This window comes from Scophthalmus maximus, chromosome 14 (genome assembly GCF_022379125.1).
Source record: "Scophthalmus maximus strain ysfricsl-2021 chromosome 14, ASM2237912v1, whole genome shotgun sequence".
Classification (NCBI taxonomy): domain Eukaryota; kingdom Metazoa; phylum Chordata; class Actinopteri; order Pleuronectiformes; family Scophthalmidae; genus Scophthalmus; species Scophthalmus maximus.
The window spans coordinates 7,710,264-7,730,890 of NC_061528.1; the positions used below are offsets into that span (position 1 = coordinate 7,710,264).

The following is a 20,627-nucleotide window of genomic DNA, read 5'->3' on the forward strand; positions in this document are numbered from 1 at the left end:
CTGCTGTAATTTGTCATAGTCGGTACTTCCACTGTATTCATTTATTATTTTGGAGAAAAACAAGATGCTTGCTGCTTACCCGGACGTGCTCCCTCCATCCTGCACATCCATCTTTAAAAAATGCAGGGTGAGAGGTTAATCGTTAATGTGTTGGTGGGCTCGCCCTGACCCAAAGGGAGAAGATTCACTTCTCTAATGTGTAGGGAGGGAAGTGGCCACACATTTCCCTCAATCCCAGCCACTTTCTGCATTTTGCCCATTGCGATGCGCTGCAAGATGATCCATTACATGACATGACCTCCCTTGATTCCGTCACCAAGTACACAGATTGATTAACAGGTCGGAAGCGTACATTTACAAAAGGACTGTACCAACAGTTTTGAATGTTTTATTACAAACCACCACAAAACACCTGTACTGATTACCTTTGAACGATTTTGCCAGACAACTATTTCCATTAATTTGAACTATTGAATGACCTCTGTGTATCAACAGTTAATCAAATGTTTTGTAATGCTGTTAGGGTTTATTAATGTGATACAGGCATGTTACACTCTTTCATCTACTGTCTGTTATGGATTCTTCATAAGGCAAACAAATACAGTAATAACAAAAACTTGAAATTATAACAAAGCATGTTTTAGTGCCCTTACTATTTCAGTTTATATGATATTTATTTATATGTCAGCATATATATCGCATGGTACATATTCATAAAAGCAAAAGTTAGAAAACAAAAATGTCCGGTTTACAGTAATAGAATTCTGAAAACAGTTTACAGATAAGTCTACTGTAACATTGTACTAAATAAAAAAAATTAATTGACTGTATATTTGTGTAGTAGAACTTTTTTTCTTCTTGAGACCTTCTGGGTGCCAGTCCCAAGGTTGGGAACTGTGGAACCAAACTACCAAACTGTAATTTAGTAGAAAGCAGTAAAAAACTAGCTCCACTTTGTCATTTAATAACATCACAGAATCAGCAGAATCCATACTTTTAAATATATTTTTTAATAATTTAAATTTAATGTTTGTGTCGCATCTCCCCAATGCAGAGACATGGGATTTTTTTTGTCTCTCACACAACTAACGGTTAAAGTGGGGTAGTCTGTCTTTTATAGGCTTAACATAAAGCTCATGATGGACTGACTGCTTCAAGACAGTTGACGTGTTTGCCAAAGATTGCATCATTGCCCAGAGTTAAGGCCACATCTTCCAGTGTCAGAGGAGAGAGTTTCATGAACATCATATTTGAACACCAAACCATAAGCTTGAGGTTCAGCTGCAGTCCACACCTTCTGCCTAGTAACAGGGTCAAACTGAATGACCTGTCCAGTTTCATTTCTAATCTTTTAATTTTGGGTGTACTACTAATAGAGATAAGTGATACTCTTTTTGTAATGAATGCAGGCGGAGTCAATACTGTTCAGGACAATACTGCCACCTGCAGGTCAAACAACACAATTTAACTTTGTGGGAAGGTAAAAATCCACTGAACTAGTTGATGACTGTGATCAGTTTAAATTGTTGATTTAGCTTTATTGTTTTTAAATACAGAATTTTAGCTGACATTAGTAAGTTATGTAATAAACTAATTTAACGAATTGGCAACACTGTTTCTGGCAGCATGTCTCCCTTATGATACTCAATTTCTATTTCATGTATTTTATTTTTAAAACTATGAATCGATAATAGTTTCAGTTATTTACTATGGAAATGATACATTTTCTTTGAGTGGCAAAACATATATTAAGACACATTTTATATTATTTTACTATTCATTTATTATCTGTATTATCTGTATACACAACCTCTATCAATGGGTGTCCATAAGAGAAGATATATTTGTTAGCAAATATATTAATAAACACTTATATATTCTTGCGGCTACAGTGCTTGGTTACAAAATATTTATTAAATATGTATATGCTGCTCTTAATTGTCGATTACATCGATGGATCAGAGATCAATTTAAAGTCTACCTTTCTCTATCTGTATATTTTAAATTGAACACACACTATAAGGCATTTTTTGTTGTACTTCCCCCTCCTTATCACATTCATCTCCAATACATTTTAATCGAGGGAATGACAGATCGATGATTGGCCCTCTGGTGACATGTGACCCATAGCCGTTGACTTATTACCTGGAAGAGTCATTCTGTCTGTACCTGGAAGTTCATGGTGAAGGTTAGGCAGGCTCTCTCTCTCTCTCTTTCTCTTGGACTGAGAGCATCAGTTTTATAATTTATAATTGTTGGATGTTTTTTTCCTTGTACAGCGATGATTACGAAGAGGATGGTTGGATGGCGAAAGCTGTTTGTGATACTCACAGGTAGACTTTATATTTCTTCTTCTTTCTCTTTTCTATGAACTACTACTGTACCACACCTCTGTGTGTTTTATTACCGGTGTTAATCATTAATCCGTCGTCTTGCTACTCAACCGGAAGAAGGATTTAGTTTCACTCAAAAGATACCTGTAGTTAAAACCATTTGTTGCATTTCTATTTATTTATTTCTATTTATTTTTGTGTGTATTATGTACTTAATACCACAAACATAGTGTGGTTTGAGTTGGTCAGTTTCAATCAACGTCATTTATTTTTGTGAAGAAAATAAATAAATTGTCAAGGGATTAGACAGGAGGTCTGTTACTATGTATTCCTTTTTGTTTCAGTGCTGCCCTGCTGCAGGAGCTTACAGGTGTCTATTCCAGAGAGTGAATACACGGTAACAAGTGGAAGCGACGTTACCTTGACCTGTTCCTTCATCCCGGCCAAACCAGGCTTCACCACAATCGTCGTCAAATGGGATGCTGACCCGGACAATATTGATAATCCAATGGTGAGAGGCTAAAATAACTGCCAGCAATTTTAAGAATAAAATAGAATATTTTCATGTTAAAGTTGTGACATCACCTCCCTAAAAAGGAAAAGGGGGCACTTACTGAAAAGCTGCCCGTTGATTTCATTAATAAATTCAAGTTCACCGCAAACTTAACTTTATGTCCAAGTGTGACAATCTTATATTTATTCATTTGTAAATTGCTTGGGGTAAAAGTGTCTGCCAAATAGGTAGACGTAGATATAAATCTAATTTTGATTTAAAATCTAGTCTGACTTGTTTTAAATTTTAATTATCTAGAGCTGACTATGCACTGGTGGGAATTTCATAGTTTTGCAAATATTGGACTCATTAAAATGTTGACCTATTAATGGCACAAGAGCAGAAGTTAGAGGATTACAAACGTTTAACATCAATCAACACTATATTCTTTGATTCATTCCCCAATTGTTTCAGGCATGTGCAGGTATAACAATATGCTTTGCAATCTGTATAGCATTTAACACCCTCTGTCCTTGTACAGTATGTCATGGTGACATACTCTCACTATACTATTGATGTACAGTTATCTTGAATATTGAGCCAACGTTGTTAGTATATTGTATTATTATATCGATACAGACATCTTTGTAAAACATGTTTATCTCTCTAGGAATCCGTGGGCACCTACTTTATGAATAATCCGGTCGACATTGCACCGGCCTATGAAGGCAGAGCGACTCTGGAGGTTGACCTCAGCAGACATGTGAGCACACTCACCTTAACCAAGGTGACCGTGATTGATAGCCGCCGTTTCCAGTGCAGCGTCATGATCCCCAATGACGATGAGGGAACAACAGCTGCCTCCACTTCCCTTTTGGTCCTGGGTGAGAGTTGATGTTAAATCAACACAGTTCTCTTGTAAATAGAGTTACTGTTAGTTTTTACATTACATTTTCTTTTTTAGTGCCTCCCTCCCCACCGATCTGCAGCCTTCAGGGAAAGGCAGAGTACTGGCACGACATCGCCCTCACCTGCAGGTCTGAGGAGGGATCCCCGAAACCTGTCTATGAATGGAAGAGCTTAAGTGTTGAAAACATTCCCAGACAATTTCCCCCGAAGACAGCTGAAAGTATGTTACTTTAAGGCACTGCCCGAGAGTGTGTTTTTCCATTCATCAGTGTCAATATAAAGAATGAACAAATGGCTCATCGTCTATGTTGCAGAGGAAGGAGTTCTGTCCCTCTTCAATATTTCGAGAGAGATGTCGGGGTTCTACATTTGCACATCAACAAATCAAGTCGGTTCTGCAGCCTGCAACTTTACCCTAGCTGTGGTGCCTGGTGAGTGCTAAAATGTGTAGTACTTGCTCAACTCTACACAATATGCCCTCAGATAACTCTCACTTAATTCTGCAGCTCTACTCAGCTCCTCTGAACCTGTATAGCCTAGTTCAGGTAAAGTGCCTTTTGCACTTCCTTCAGTTTTGTTTCCAGCAGCAGTCTTCATCACAAAAACTCTTATAAACTCATTGTACTCCAACATGCACCAAATGGCAGACAAAGTTAGCAGCAGGCGGCTCAACAAATGCCAGATATTCACCTGATTATCGGACTTAAATTCATCAAATGCATGTGGGTTTTCTACAAACAAGCCTCATTGTTGTTTGGCATTAGGCCAATCAACTGTTGCTGGGTTTCAGGTATGTACAGCTCATGGGGGCAGTTATTCTTAAAAATCCTTAGTGCATCAAGTATGTGGTTTCAGTTTACTCTGCTGCCCTCTAGTGGCCAAAAATCACAACTAACGCAGCTTTAAAGATTCACACGCTTAGCCTCCGAATGTGTACAGCACATGAGTTCAAAATGGCTACTGAATCTGTGAATGGTGGACGAATGGTGAGGGGTAATACAATCTTGTTGCATTTACTTTTTTCCCCAGGCAGCATGAATGAGGCGTCCATTGCAGGTATAGTTGGAGGACTCCTTGCAGGTCTCCTGCTTCTGGCGTTTATCGTCTTCTGTTGTTGCCGCAAGAAGGGCAAAAAGGACGAATATGCCGGGGGGTATGTATTTGTATGCCCTGTATATCTATGCTACTGGCAACACCGCTTATAGTAGATGTGGTATTGATTATTAGTGTCGCTGTTTGTCTGTTAGTGCTCCTGGAGAAATGGAGTTTTATGACGGAGATGCTCCTGAAGCCGGAGAGCCGTACCTGGATTCCAAGTCAAGAAGCGAGACAAAGCAGTATAAACCAACTGAAGACAAAGACGCTGCTCCACAAAACAATCGTATCGTAGTGATGACTGGGCACAAGTTGGAGGATGATCAACACAGTTATAGTAGTAGTAAAGTAACGGATGGCGGCAAGGGCAGTGACATTGATACTCGACGTTACCGGGACGATCAGCGCGATCGCTACGGTGGCAGTCGCGATCGCCTCGATGATAAAGCCAAGTTTCATAGTGGAAGTCGCGATCGCCTCGATGATAAAGCCAAGTATCATAGTGGAAGTCGCGATCGCCTCGATGATAAAGCCAAGTATCATAGTGGAAGTCGCGAGAGGCTCGATGACCAACGTGATCGTTCCCGGGGCAGCCGCGATCGACTTGACGAACAACGCCGGGGCAGCCACGATCGACTTGACGATCAACGCGATCATTACCGGGGCAGCCGCGATCGACTTGACGATCAATATCGTGGCAGCCGCGATCGACTTGACGATCAACGCGATCACTACCGTGGCAGTCGGGATCGTCTCGATTACGGTCATGATGAATAATCATAGGGATAACCTTGTGTTACTGAATGCACTTATAATTATTTTGATGTGCACATGGCTTGGTAGCTAAAATGCCCACTCAGAAAGAGCAGTAAAATGTATTTGCACATTCTCGCCAATGCCATAGATTCTACTTTAAGAAGCCATTCGTAGCTTTAATTAAAACAGACATTGTGCTTGACCAATATTATTCATCAAACCTGACATGACCCTTGATGTGATGGACAGCACTGAATTTATCAAGACATGAGGAAAATATAGTCGTTAGCAAGATTTGCATGAATCAAATTAACTTGACCCTGCACACCAGTCACAGTGTGCTTATACACTTCATCAGTTTAGTGTGACCTGAATGAAACAACATTTGATTTAAATTAGTATTAACGGGTCCTGGAGAATACCATGATACAGACGCCAAAAGATGTTCGCCTGCGTTAAAATTCATTTACGATTCCTGAAAGGAAGTGACGGCGCTGTTAACATATGTATCACATATTTAATTGGAAGATCGTACCCAGAGGCGTTTTAAGAGTCTTTGGGGGCCCCAGGCGAAAAGGACGTGGGGGGGCCGACATTGAACCAGGGGCCTTGTTAGGAGGTTTCCCACCATGGTGTCGCTGCAGTCTTCTGTAAATAGCTGATCATAGAATTTAAAGGGGCTTCTCACAGGCAATTGTCTGCTTTGCTGAACCCGTTGAAACTCCTCTGATCTTACCTAAGGTTAAGCAGAGAAAATTTTTCCTTTTTTAAGGATGATTTTTTTTTGCATGAATGTTGTGTTTGTGTGTTATTTTAAATGCCCAAATCTCAGGAAAAGCAAGTTGGTCTTGAAACGCCACTAAATCACTAATACATTTTTGCCCTGCACATTTAGACCACCCGTCTATTGCAGTTTTTTTGCGGCATTGTTGTGAAAATATTGTCTCAGGGTGTTATGGATATTCTTCTCACTCTACCATGTAAACTCTGTACATGATCTTTGATTTTAAGTGTGTGTTTATGATCAAAACTAATGATATTTCACTTTTTACAAACTTTTTTAACGTGTGTGGCAAACGTGTTTGTATAGCCACGATTCGATGATGACATTTTGTCTTTTGTATTTTTTTTTTGACCTTTATTTCTTCTGTATAATGAATGATTTTCATGAAATGTAAGATTATATGAAGCTAAATCAAATCGAGTTCAATAAAGATAAGTAGGTGAGATGTTGTCGTTTGTGTGCAGTAGTATTAAAAATTCCTTAAAGACTCCCACCACACAATGCCCCCCCTCCTCGCCGGGCAGACCTCTCTCCGTTGCGCAGTAGGTCACCGCTGCTTCCCCTCGCTGCAGGGAAAAGAGTTTCAAAAAAACCCCTGCTTCCAGCCGATGAACTAAACTCCCCGGACCTCCCTCTTGTGTTCCCCGCACGGAGCAGCAGATGAAGTTGTCAGTTCTCGGTGCGGGTGGTGGAGGTGGTGTTGTGCCGGGACTCACCTCCCGTGCGTAAAGTGGTACAGTCCCGTTACGCAGTCGCAGTCTGGCGCCTGTTCGCCGCAGTTCAGCGGACCGAGATTTTTTTTAATTTTTTTTATTAGCAACATGCGGATAAACTGCACTTTACTTTGAAAACGGACACCATAATGAACTTTTACCAGCTGGCGGTTTTCCTGGGAGCATCACGTGAGTCTTGTTTCTGTCAATGTGTGTGTCCTCGTTACCAAAGTGTTGCGTCTCACGACGACAGCGCAACAGGTTGATCCTATAAACTCACTGCTCCATTATCCCAGAGAGGCACCGTTACTTTGAACGGGTCCGTTGACCGAAGCTGCAGTGAAGTGCTTGTTCTTTTTTGTTTCATAATCTATTTGTGTGAATTGAGTGTGATTGATTATGTTATTCACAGAAATGGTTCGCCCCATTTTAACGAATTGATATAACACATGAGGGGGTTTTATGGGGCAACCCTGGTAATCCCTCTGGGATGTGTTGTGTGTGGTGATTAATATTGTGTTGGCTGTATCTTATAGTATCATCATATCTCTTCAGATATGATGATAATGTTCCATATGGGTTGGTAATTTTTGGTAAAATGTCCCGTATGAATCAATAGTAAATGAATAATAATCCATCATTGATTCATCTATTTAGATTTGGAGATTTGACCTTTTTGTCTGTCTTTCATGGTTGTTGAGTGAATATTTTTTGAGTTTTTAAACTATTGGTTCAATAAAATCGTCCATTTGTGTAATATTACATCAGGCTTTATAGGCGAAACAATCAAAAAATCATAGTAACTCGCAGGTAAATCGACAAGGAATCAGCCCAATCCTCGGGTAAAATGAAGGGCACAAGTCGCTGCAAACTCGCATCTTAAAAAGTACAAGAAAATGCCTCAACAACAAAGTGCGCAATTGATCTAAAAATATATTGACTTGTGATGATCCATCTGGGAGAAATGCACTCCTGACAATGAACGTTACCTTTTCACAGACTCCCCTGAGTTTGCTGTAACTGCGTTGAAATCATTCATCAAACACAGAGACTATATCCACTCTTATCAGTGTGTGTGTGTGTGTGGGGGGGGGGGCATTGAGTCAATGTGAAGGAATGCATGACACAGAAAAGGCAGGAAATGTCACAGCTTTGGAGAGGAAAAGTCTGATGGTGTGCAGGAAACGAGCAGCAGCAGCAGAGCTCTGACCTGGAACACACTTGTGAACACACACTGTTTAAACAACTGAGGCCCATAGTCTGTATGCAGGTGGAGGAGGAGACCGTCTGCTGTGTCTGTTACCTGTCCATTAACCTACAGTGAGTCACACCTGATGTGAGCTTCACATAAACAATGGTTAAATGTGACGCATCCAGCAGTTAATGTTTGTTTCCCCGGTCTCTCACCTCGGACTGACGGTATTCATGCAGTTACTGTTTGGTTTTAAATCTCTGGCAGATAATTGGTCTGTGCACACCCAGCTGGACGAGGCCGGATACTCCCATTGGTTGGGAGTCTCTGACCCCCCCTCCGTTCCTCAAGTGGGACAGGAGGGGGGAGGCCCTAACAATGGACTGGCCCGTGAAAAAAAGGAAACAAAGGGAAGACCAATGCTCTCTCATGGGAGGAATTTAGGAGCTCGGTCGCCCCTCCTCTCGTTATCTCATCCTGTAAAATCATTTGGCTTAATCACCATCGTTGTTTATTAGAGAAATTAGAGAGACCGAGTGATGCTCATCAAGACTGGGCTCTGAATGTCATTAAACGGACAAAGGCTCTCTTTGGAGACTCACCGTGAGACTGGAGTTGATACAGTCCGTCGATAATCAATTAGTCACCAGACAGAAATATTCCACAGCAATTTTGATAACTGCTTTACTTGAAAAATGACGTGGTTATCAAAATAGCGGGCCATTGTCTTTCTGTCTATCCACTTATCGGCTAATCGACTAATCATTGCAGCATTGCAATTTATGGATAATGAAAATGATACTGTAGTAAGCTGCTGTCCCTTGGTGGCCTGGAAAGAGCCAGGCCTGCTCTCATTTTAGTAGGGAACTCGGACATGTGTCAATGTATGGGCTTCTCTTACTGGTCCAAAGGAGAAGCACTTGCTTTTGTTTTGATTTCCCGTCTCCTGAGAAATGTTTAGAGCGAGTTCCTGCCCCACCTAGAGCTAATATGACTCGCAGAAATCACCCACAAGGGTCTCGCCGCTCCCTCCCCTCCCTCTGTGATGACAACCCCCTGCCTCACCAAAGGCCTCCCAGCCCCCCACACGCACTGGAATTTGACCTTCCTGACCCTGGTACAGACCCCCCCCAACACACACACACACCTAATCTGTCTTCCTTTTGTTTTCTCCCATCTTTTATATGACGGATATTACAGTATCTCCCCGGTGTAGAATCACCATGAATCATCTGTGCAGACAAACAAGAAGCGCAGCTGTTTCTGCAGCGATCGAGATGTTATCATACACATCCTCCTCCAGTCTTTCAACTGTTTTTGTCTACGCTCAGTGGCCATCTTGTTCAAGCACACTCAAATAGCTCAAACTGATGTGGTGTAATGCAACAGCCATGTGATATTTTGTCCACCCCATTTTGTTATCAACAAAGGTAGACTAAATATATTACAAATACCTTGCTGCATTACATCACACTGAGGTTATTGTGCCTCCAGTTCATACCGTCTGAGAAGGCATGCCTTCCTAACTGAAGGGGACAAAATCCGCCATACTCATTCTGTGCAAAAGTGATTAATACATTTCAGCGAAAGCCAACTTGAGCGCTCAGCAAATGGGTATCTCTCAAAGTCTTTTTAGTGCCATATTAGCTTCGACCAATAATTTTTGTACAGAATGATGAGGCGGTCTTGTTCCAGATCAAACTGAACCATGGTTCTGTTCCTTTGCATTGTGAAAGATAGGTCGGACTTTCGGACCAATTGCAGGAAGTTGAGACAGCATTAAACCTTGGAATAAGAAGCGTAAAAGGGAAGCTAAAATGAGGCGTGGTACCACAAAAGACAAACTTTTTAAGTGCAGTCTTCATCTCAGATACGTTTGAACGATATCTATAGGAAGACTTAGCAGTCTTATAGGAAGACTAAGTAGGTGATGGCGTCACGGCGTACGTATGTCAAACTTGTCAAAACTAACCAGATCAAATGTCAACAACGTAACAAAGACACGAGCCTCGGCTTGGACCTTGGTCTGGACTCACAGGTGTGAAAAAGCTGTATTCTGTTCTTTTTTTAGCTTTTTATACATAATAAACAGGCAAATTAATTAGAGCTGAAAATTCAAAGACATTAGACTAAAGGCTTGTGTTTGTGTCTGTCGTTTGTTAGCTTCACTATAAGATACGTCGACTAATTGCCACCTTTCTCTCCCTGTTTGTCTTGTCTGCGCCAGTGTGTGCGTGTAATGGTGTCCATGTCACGGTGCGGGAGAAGCAGCGGTTTGCGATGCTCTTCCAGTCCGTGGTCCTCCCGTGTCAGTACCAAACGGGCTCCATCCAGAACCCGGTGGTGCAGTGGTGGTACAAGTCCTACTGTCGCGACCGCACGCGAGAGTCCTTCACCCTGCCGGAGAGTCTGGGCGTGCAGGCGTCCGATCTCGGAGCCACTTCCCACCTGGAGTGTTCCGACAACAGCCGGACCGTTCGGGTTGTGGCCTCGGCGCAGGGAGCCTCCATGACGCTGGCCGAGCACTACAAAGGCAGAGACATCGCCATCGTAAACAGTAATGGGATCATTTTTGTCCTCTATGCGAAAGACTAGACTTATCGAAAAAGGGTTGCCGCAGCTGTGTAACCTCTGCACCCTGAGATTCATCCCTGAGCAGGAATCGTAGCTGACTGTGTTTCCTGTTCTCTAAATAAACGTCTTTTGTCTTTGTCCAACAATAGAGCAGGCATCACACACATTCATACAGTCACCACCTCCTGCTCTCACTCCCATTCGTGCATGGACTCCTTTTAAACCTCAAGCCTTATCAAGACAGAACAGCCGTCCTCTATCCAGAAGTCTCACTGGAACAGATCACATTCAACAATGCTCTCCTGTCGTCATTCAATACAGTAAAATAATACAGACATGATAAATCAATTGTTGGTCATTACTAAATCCTACAAAAAAAAGCTTTGTCTTGTTGTTAAGCTGTTAACATTCTGAATTTTGCTTGATTAAATTATCGCTGAAGTAATATGCTGATCAATTTAGTGTTATTTTGAGAACTGAATAATAATTCAAGTAATTAATACAAGAAAAGATGGTGTGCTTTCCTTGCTTCCAGCTTCGCCAACTTGGGGAATAGTTTTTTATATCATTGCATTGCGTATCTTTGTGTTTTAACTGTTATTCGGACAAAACAGTTTGAAGAAGTCTTCTGGGGCCTCGAAATTTTCTGAAATTCTTAGACACCAAACGATTTATTAATCTGAAAAGTGATCAACAGATCCATCTCCAATTAAAAGAAACGCCATAAATATGTGCTTCCTTGTGCAAGGTTTATTATGTATTGATACATTAATAAACAGATGTCTGTGTCACCCGCACACTGGTGTGATTAGAAATTTAAAGAGGAGTCATTTTAGTGTGCTGAAATATTAATATATATATTAATATTATATTATATAAAATGGTATCGAGATAAATGTGACAGAAAATGACATTCCCAAGGAAAGAAAAAAGGTCAGGTCACTACAAACTTACAACTGAGCACTATTTAAAGGAAACATCTTGATAGAATTACTGAAAGAAACAAAAGTGAGTAAGTACAGGCAATTCATTGATCACAAAAGTGTTTCATTTTGTAGTGTTTGGTCTTCAACTCTCATTAAATGGAAGCAATGCTCTACAGAGGATCATTTGAATTTGCAAGATGCATCGATTAAATACCATTTCCACCTCTCACAGTGCACGTTACCTTTTTTCTTCTTCTCTTTGTGCAGAAGCAGACCTGCGGATCGGGGAGCTGCAGTGGGGCGACAGTGGCGTGTACTTCTGTAAAGTCATTATTGCTGACGATCTGGAGGGGAAGAATGAGGGCCAGCTGGAGTTACTCGTGCTAGGTATGCCTATACTGTACTCAACTTTTCTACCAAAGGAATGACAGTACACCCCCGAGCCAGATCATGGTCGGTTGGCTGTACAGTTTTCCTTGTTTATTTGTTTGTTTGCATATTTAACTCAGCAAAGTGTCCATTCATTTCTTAGCAAAGGTTGTAGAAACTGCTTTTTGTTGCCCGTTTGTTCAAACAACTGCTTCCATGGAGACGGCCTAATGGTATTTGCCTCTTTACATGCGCCCACGACAGACTCTATTGTTCATGCACGTTGGCTGGACTGTACTTTAGGGTACATCTTAAGTCGGTCGGACACCATGAATGTCAGGGTCGTGCAGCTCAAACGACTACATGGGATCATATTTTCAGCCGCACAGCGTTTTGGGTGTGTTACATTTGCACGTTGTAACAGCTCGTTGCTGATTAATGATTATACCGAGCTCTTGAACCTACGGCGAACCGCAAACGTTTCAGTGCTAAAGGTCGGAGATTCACCGTCTACTGTCACATGTCCACTCGCCGAGAGAGAAACTGTTGAGAGACCATTGTTGCCGAAGCCACTCCTTAAGCCGTTACCATGGCGACAGGTTTTTTTTTTTTTTTCAGAGGAGACAGGAGGACGTTAAGGGTTGCTGCTGGTGCTAGTGCAGGCATGAAGGGGGAGAAAGAGAGAGGTAGAGGAGGGAGAAATCCTGGCTAAACTCTCACAACAATCGTGATCTGAAAGTTCCCCCAAAGAAGATTTTCTTCCTTTAAATTAACGCGGACATGATGAGCTGGTATTAAAGTCTGCACGGCCCTCCTCGTCTGTGTGCTAATCTGATTATAATCAGATGAAAGGAGTGAGTGGGGGGGGGGGGCTAGAACTTGTGAGAATAACAAGACTACACTGGGTTATTGGAACGGGTTCTTTTTACAGTAGCTTTGTCATCGTGCAGCTACAAAGTTGAAAATTAGAAAGTGTGTAAAATCACTTCAGAGCCAGATCGGCATTTCCGGAAGTTTTCACCGTCTTGCTGAGCATTAGATTCAGCATCAAGCATCTTTCACTGTTCAAATAGGAGACGGCTGTCAATCCTCTCATCTGACCCTCAGCAGAAGACCGAACTAGTGTTCACAAGCACCAACTTGTACTGTTTCTTCTCTCTCCATCCCCTCTAACCTCTGGTTTAATCTTTCTTTTGGATTAATTTTCCCTCCCTCCCTCCTTTTCTTCTTGCAAAATCTTCATCTGCACTCGCACCATTACTCATTCCTCGACCCTTCCACGCTCTCCCTGTGTCTTTCACTGCCTCCCTCCCTCTCAGGCCTGCATAGCTCCTCAGCTCTCTCAGGTTACTCGCTGTTACTGAGCCTCGTGGTATGTAGATGAGTGGGCCAGGCCAGGGGCAGCAAGATTACTTATTTTATCAGGGAGGGGTATTGCCATTTTCCCCCCCTCGATCCTAGAAACAGCATACTCAGCACAGTCTATAAACTGACTGCCTGTGGGGTTTTAGTCTCCCTGTAGTCAGACAGATCAGACAGTGACTGGTCTTTTCCATAATTATAGTCTCTTTTTTTGCCACATCACGTTAAACATAAGTGGGAACATAAACACCTTTAGTCTTTTTCTTTTCTGCATCTGAATGCCTCGATTTTTTTTGTTCTCTTCAATTTGACCTGTTTATCTTACAAAGCACAAAGAGACATTGTTGTACAACCAAAAACTTGTGGGACATTTTTCGATGTACTCCCGTGGTAAATTGTTGCCCTAGAATCCTTACGTGCCCCAGTTTCCAAAACCCCCTCTTCGTCCGCACACACACCCTGTGCCTTTGTTGGCAGAGTCTCTTAATGTGTGGGTGTTTGTGTGTCTGTGTGCATGTAACACGGCAGCACGTGCATTCATTGATGCACTTTTGAGGGCCTCTTCCTAAAATTAGAGTCAAAGTAAAATACGTTTGACCTTTGAGCTCTGAACTCTGACTTACATCGCTTTTTGTCTCATGCTTATAGGTTTGTGGTTTTGAAAGCACTTCTTGGAAGCTTTGCAGCATCATATTTTATTACCTTGCTCTGCTACCAAGTTTCCTATTTTGCCTGACCTTTTGAGTCTCTTGCCTCTTGCTTCCTTGGCCGGCCTTCACCTGTGCTCTCCCTCTCTCTGCAGGCAGGACAGGTGAGCGGGACGATCTCCTACCTGAGTTTGATGTGGAGATTATGCCAGGTACGGCACTTCACTTGCACCTTTGTCTCAGTACCTGGCCTCTTCTAGCTTCCCTAATGCTGCCTACTTTTTTAATTCTCGCTCACTAAACAAAACTCTCTTTGACTAACAAAGGAAACTTTCATCCAGTGTTTGTGACTGACGAAATATTTGACAGTTAGAAGATCTAACCCAACCTGAATATTAACACAGTCAATAGGTTATTGAAACAACATAAAACAGAATTCACAGATATACATTGCTTATGCTTTACCTCTGGTCATTATTTGAACTCCACAGGGGATATGTGTTGACTCACAGGGGGGTTTTGAGTGGATTTCGGTTGGCAGCACGTCCTGAGGAAGTGTGTTGTTAGAGTCTGAAGGTTCAAGAGATGTGATGATGGATAACAGTCACTTAAGAGTTCTCTGGAGATCTGCTAAAGTTTTCTTTTTAAGTACGCTGAGGTTTTTTGGATATGTTTTTGGAAATAGAAACAGAACATGGTTGTATAGGAGAGTTGTAGCTGTAGTGTGTCTCACATTTCTTATGATGACATTGTACTCCATTGGTGCCAATTAAACAAACTGAGTTTTGTCTGATTGTCAAGACCACTTTATTGGGAGGTAAAAAATTAAAATGCTGCACCTTTATGTGAGGTAAATTCAGTTGCCTCAATGAGACACTTTGGAAGCTTTGATAGATGTTTTAAAAGGACAGTTTAGAAAATATATATTTCTTTTATCTTCCTTTTTTTCATTATCTTCATTTTCTCTACCACATTAAGTCTGGCATACGTGGGTGTTTGTTAAAACCTCCATTTTGTCATCAATCGGAATGATAATCATACACTTGAAAACTGAAATCTTATTTTCAACAGGACTTGTTGATTTTATTCATTGGCGCGAGCTAGAAAAGAGAATTCTTTCCCCCCCCCGTATTTATATTTACCTGTGTATGCGTGTGTGTCTGTGTTTCGATTCCAGAATGGGCGTTTGTGGGATCTGTAGTCCTGGGCAGCATCTTGTTCCTGTTGCTGTTGGGGATTTGCTGGTGTCAGTGTTGTCCTCACTCCTGCTGCTGCTACGTCCGCTGCTGCTGCTGTCCTGACACCTGCTGCTGCCCACGACACTGTGAGTGACAAAAAAAACACTGAATGAATTACGTTTCAACATTTCTTTCTTTACCGCATGTGCATCGTTGACAGGTGTACTGTTTTGATGTTCACCTGTACAGTGTATGAGGCAGGGAAGATGGCAAAGAGTGGACAACAGGCCCCAGTACCTGTGTATCCCTACTACATTCCTGGTGTCCCTACTGTGGTCCCTCTTGCCCCGTCATCTCACGTGGACCCAAAGATCTCCTCTATTCCCTCAGTGGAGAATAACCTGGCTGCAGGTGAGTGTCGTGAAGGGCAAAGATGTGAGAAAGCTCTGTAACGGCCTGTTTCAGTAACGCTGACTTCACTAACCCTCATTTCATCTGTCGTCCCTCATCCTCAAGTCTGTCTCTAACTTTAATTGAAGCCAAAGAAACTACAGAAATGTCTGTTAGCCCCGTGCATGTTGGTTGTTTACATCTAATCTTTTGCCTTCAAGAATGTATGTTTGTTGCATGATTATTGTATGTTGCTGTGTTTGTGTGTGTTTGTACGGTGTGTGTGTGTGTGTGTCCACATCCACAGTGCACAGTGGTTATCGACTGAAAGCCAGTCCAGACCAGGAATCAATGAAAGTTCTGTACTACATAGAGAAGGAGCTAGCTCAGTTCCCTTCTGCCAAGATGGATGCTCTCAAAAGTAAGCCTGCACAGATGAGGCCAGTTTTTGTAATCTGTGTAGCAGTGTGACAGTGTGTGTGTGTGTGTGTGTGTGTGTTTTTTTAAGGGCATGGTTTGGGTAAATTAACTAGTCCTGGTTTTCATCTCATCCATCCATTCATTTCATTACATCTAACTGTCCCTGCTCAAAGATGTTTCTCATTTTTAATAGGGAAGAGATATATGTACAGTCCCTCTTTCCTGTGCTCTAATTAAGTTTGATATATTTGTTATTGTCAGCAAATCCCATGAAAAAAACAACAAACAGTCCATCTCAAAATAGCAATTAACTGACAATGAACCTTTAAATTGTGTTGTGACAGTAGTTTGTGGTCAGACCTCGGTGATTTGCAGTCAGCTGTAATCAGAGGTCATAATTATATACTGTATAGTCAGTCTGCAGCATGCTTCTATCCTAGACACCTACAATATTCACTACTTCTATCTGACCACGTCTTATTCTGAAAAGTTAGATTGCAACACTTCACACCATACCTGAAAACTGTGAAATGTATTTTTAAAACAGTAAAATGTGATTTCATTGACGTGTCTGTCCAAACAGCCTGTAGCCTATCAGAGCTGAGCTCTCTGCACGATGGAGGGACAGCAGACTTCAGACACACCTATCAGACAGTCCAAATGAAGGCGCTCCCGCCCATCGCGGATCTCGATGACCATTCAGTAGTGAGAGCAGCTCCACCTACACATCGTCACAGGCCCAGACGGGACAGGGGAAACCTCTCGGACGATGAACTAGACAGAAGGTACAATTTCAGAAGATGTTCCCTGTGTCATTTATTGTGTTTGTGTGCTTATGTGTGAGGAATAAAGGTCCCATGAAATATTTTTAGTTCTTCACCGTGACCTGTTGGAACAGACCAATAGAACAGCTAAGACACTCATGCACCATGACATCACCAATCTGGAAACATCAACAAACCTTTCCTAGAAGTAGCAGTTTTCCAGGAGATGAAGTGCCTGTGATAATTCCCTCCACAACCTTTTGGCACACGCTGCTCTGGAAATATAATTACTCTCTTTTATATTCGAGGCCTTTATTTTCTTTCAACTGTTTTCAGTTGCTATGCTGATGACCTGATATGCTTACGCGTGTCCAGCTGCTACTCACCCACCCTGACTAACGGCCTCACTGAAACTAGACCACAGATGCAAGCCAGATTTCTCAATCTGAACTGTGATAAAAAAACTCCCCTCGGCCCAAACCCAGCACCTCTCATTTGAGCACCATGCCAATCTCTTCTATGAAAAATTTCAAATAGCGACTCCAACCGCTGCTCATTATATCTGCTGCTGCAGCTCCAGATCCTTCCCCTTCATCATCACATCCAGTGGGACAATAACGTCCAGTTAACTTCAACACTGTCTATTCATCGTTCTCTGCCGCTCATCTGCTCACACGCTCTCACTCCAATGACCAGTGACACATCCAGCAGATCCCTGTCCCACAATGGATTCAAGGCCCCTCTCTGCACTCATTAACCCGTCCCCACAATAACTAGGTCGCCGCCTACTGCAACGTCCTTTCATCCTTCACACTTTCTCCCTTTGCTCTTTTCACTACATTTTATCTCCTCCATCCTAGACAGAGCACCAGACCTGGGGTGAGAGGGCCTCTGTCTGGAACAGTGACTGCTCCAGTTTTGATGTGTTCAAGAAGTTACTTATTTGTCGTGTAAGTGTACTGTAAACCCCTAATGTCGTGGTGGACTGAGTTGTGTGCTCTTACTTGCTGGCAGGTGGAACACTCGCTCAGAGCACCTAAAGAGAAAGACGCTGGGCAGAAGAGGGCGCACCGGCTCCCTGGACGAGCTGGAGGAATTTGCACAGTCTTATGGCTCCCGCTGTCGACGGGCCGAGCCTCCAGACCGGGGCTATGATCGAGATCACAGCCCTCCCAGGCGTTCCTACAGAGAAAAAGATGATGGCTGGGGGCGCCGCAGCCCCTCTCCTTTACCACAAAAGAGGAGGGACACATGGGACAGTGATCGTCCATCTCGGCCACCTCAAAGCAGAGGATACGACGACGCCTACCTCAACAATGTGCTGGAGAGTAAGGCGAGGGGGCGGGGAGGAGAGAGATGTGCCGGTAGGGTGGACGAGGACAGTGACACTCCGTCCAAAGGCAGCTCCAGAGGAAAGGGCAGCGATAGTTACTACAGCAGGTCGCCCAGCAACCGTCCGGAAGAGGAGGACCCCTTGCCTCCGTACTCTGAGCGGGAGGCCGAGCGGTACCGCAGGGCTGACCCGACCGCAGACCGGTACCGCACTGCAGAACCTCCCAGATCAGAGAGATACAGGACCAGTGAACCAGCCATGAGGCCTTTTTCTTACACCCGCCCAAACCAGGGAATGTCCCATACACTACAGGGGGGCAGAGAGGAGAGAGACAGGAACCGAAACCTGGTGAGTTACTTGTAGCAGGAACAAGGACTTTCTTCCTCTGCAGCTCCTCAGGAAAGGAGCTTCTAAGTACTGTAAATAGTTACAGGATAAGGCTGTTGATATTTTACATTTTTCTTATTGTCAACGAATCCCATTAACAGACCAAAACCAACTGTGAATAAAGAATCCAAAGCCTGATGGGGCCCTTTCTTCTGCATCATTGTCCATAAACTATTAAAAACACACAGTTACTCTCGTAGAAAGTGTAATTGTGCTCTGCTCAACAGGAAGATAGAGGTAGAGGGGGATCTCCCATTGGTCTGTGTGTAGATTCACATGACCACTCACAGATCATTTTTTCAATTTTCATGCAAATCTCTCCATAACTTGTTGATTAATCCTGCTATCAAACAAACAGACAAACCAATTACCTGTGGCAACATCCACGATTCAAGTCCAAGTGGAACATCCCTTCTTAATCTCACCTCACCAATTCCCCAAATGTTGGCTCTCTACCGTACCTAATAAATAATAAAAGACAAAACATGGATCTACTGTACATCTGCAGTAGGAATGAATAGAGTAATTGCCAAACACTACAGAGAGGTTAGGGAGGTCAAAACAGAAACTGAGAAACATTATTAGTTTTGATCTTTTTTAAGAGATTTGTTGACAGTACGAAATAAATGAGATCAGCACCCACTTTGACAGTATCATGTAAATAATCTGATTGTCTCTCATGCTTTGTACATGCAAAGATATATGGTCTTAACACTGAATCAATAACTTGGTGAGTTTATATTAGTTTCTGTAACATATTTGTATGAATATGGAATGAATGAATGCATGTATCACTTGTCCTTGCTTGCAACCAGCACAGTGTTACAAATGCTTCACTTTATCCAAAAAGACTAAATCACATGTGGAATCAGTATTACAGTCGTGACTAACAAGGCTTGAGCTGCATGATTTCTGTGAACTGTAGTACAACTTTCCATACCTCAGACATCATCAGGCTGAACTAACGTTGCATGAGCGTGAATGCTTAATCCTCTAATGTCTGGCTCTTGGTGTTTTCCTTAACAGAGCAGCGCACCGAGCAGGGGCACACTCATAGTGTGACACGGTTTCCCAGCTTCGATCTGCACAGCACCGCCAGTCCGTTCATTTACACCGTCCTGTCGCTTCGCAGGAGGAGATAACTGTCCGACCATCAGCTACATGAAGTCTGACTCCTTTCACTGACATAACTGCACTGAAACGTTAATGGATGAAAAAATGTGTGTGCATGACGTTTTCTGTCCGTGCTGGACGCCTTTACTTTTTACTGTATATATTCTGCATGTGTGGTCTACAAATGTGTGCAACATGTCTTATTTGTTACATTTTCATGACTGGATTCACTTCATACCAGTGCCAAGATGTGTGTTGTTTTTTTAATATTATCTGCAAATGGCCTTTTGTATAAACTAAGCAGAAACACCACTGTCTCATTATTTTTCCTCCAGTCTTCATATTACTGTTCACTGTAACTCAGGTTCACTTTATATTGGTGCAGTTGTCTGTCGTTGATGTTGTGCTGTATGGGAGTACTGTACCTTGAATTTGTCTGCAGATTTTAAATTGCACTGCTTAAATAATTTTTTAATAAAGCAAAGTTTACTGAAGTCTTAACTGTCTTACGTAAATATGTTTTAATTAATCTTTGGGTGGCTGTCGTGTTTGATAATGTGTGTGTACCTTGGACAAAGCCTGTGGGTTTTTTTTAATAATAGCTTATCAAGTATACGCAGCCATGCAAACACTTGAGCTTTGTTGGCAACTTTTATCTCCACAGTCTCCACTTGTGTAATGCATGTGTTGTGCTTAAAAAAATGTTTATTTAAAGTATTTTGGGGTGTGAATGGGTGTCGGTTAAGAAAGACTGAGTTACAGATTTAAAGAGGGGGGGGCACATCTGTAAAATATGTGATGACTCATGTTTACAGCCCCTATTCTATTCTCTGATGAATAGTCACAATGATTAATCTGTGTAATAAATGAAGTACTGATGTTTTGCAAG

General features: G+C 42.3%; 2 protein-coding genes across 6 annotated transcripts; both read left to right on the plus strand.

Annotated features, from left to right (window-relative positions):
- Positions 1-2,150: 2,150 nt before the first annotated feature.
- LOC118282779 (cell surface A33 antigen) lies at positions 2,151-6,815 on the plus strand. Of its 2 annotated transcripts, none has more exons than XM_035604170.2 (8): positions 2,151-2,188; positions 2,280-2,333; positions 2,678-2,844; positions 3,497-3,710; positions 3,791-3,955; positions 4,050-4,166; positions 4,765-4,888; positions 4,983-6,815. In XM_035604170.2, exons 2-8 carry the CDS (start codon positions 2,282-2,284, stop codon positions 5,605-5,607), a joined length of 1,464 nt encoding a protein of 487 aa, XP_035460063.2. In that variant the 5' UTR covers positions 2,151-2,188; positions 2,280-2,281; the 3' UTR covers positions 5,608-6,815. The 2 variants fall into 2 exon arrangements, with proteins under 2 accessions (XP_035460063.2, XP_047193298.1); XM_047337342.1 differs by lacking the exon at positions 2,151-2,188 and having other exon boundaries at positions 2,195-2,333; positions 4,983-5,283; positions 5,326-6,815.
- Positions 6,816-6,926: 111 nt separating this feature from the next.
- Positions 6,927-20,232, plus strand: ildr2 (immunoglobulin-like domain containing receptor 2). 4 transcript variants are annotated; one of them, XM_035604166.2, is made up of 10 exons: positions 6,927-7,272; positions 10,503-10,832; positions 12,043-12,162; positions 14,309-14,365; positions 15,331-15,477; positions 15,581-15,742; positions 16,029-16,142; positions 16,725-16,926; positions 17,920-18,586; positions 19,652-20,232. In XM_035604166.2, the coding sequence occupies exons 1-10, from the start codon at positions 7,233-7,235 to the stop codon at positions 19,685-19,687; spliced, it is 1,875 nt and encodes a 624-aa protein (XP_035460059.1). In that variant the 5' UTR covers positions 6,927-7,232; the 3' UTR covers positions 19,688-20,232. The 4 variants fall into 4 exon arrangements, with proteins under 4 accessions (XP_035460059.1, XP_035460062.1, XP_035460061.1 ...); XM_035604167.2 differs by lacking the exon at positions 6,927-7,272 and adding an exon at positions 7,317-7,427; XM_035604169.2 differs by lacking the exon at positions 16,029-16,142.
- The last annotated feature ends 395 nt before the right edge of the window (positions 20,233-20,627 follow it).

Coding starts and splice junctions, on each gene's coding strand:
- ildr2 (XM_035604166.2), top strand. CDS start 7,233: ATGAACTTTTACCAGCTGGCGGTTTTCCTGGGAGCATCAC. Junction 10,833..12,042: donor AGACATCGCCATCGTAAACA/GTAATGGGATCA, acceptor CTCTTTGTGCAG/AAGCAGACCTGCGGATCGGG. Junction 15,743..16,028: donor GGAGAATAACCTGGCTGCAG/GTGAGTGTCGTG, acceptor CCACATCCACAG/TGCACAGTGGTTATCGACTG.
- LOC118282779 (XM_035604170.2), top strand. CDS start 2,282: ATGATTACGAAGAGGATGGTTGGATGGCGAAAGCTGTTTGTGATACTC. Junction 2,334..2,677: donor GCTGTTTGTGATACTCACAG/GTAGACTTTATA, acceptor TTTTTGTTTCAG/TGCTGCCCTGCTGCAGGAGC. Junction 3,711..3,790: donor CACTTCCCTTTTGGTCCTGG/GTGAGAGTTGAT, acceptor TTTCTTTTTTAG/TGCCTCCCTCCCCACCGATC.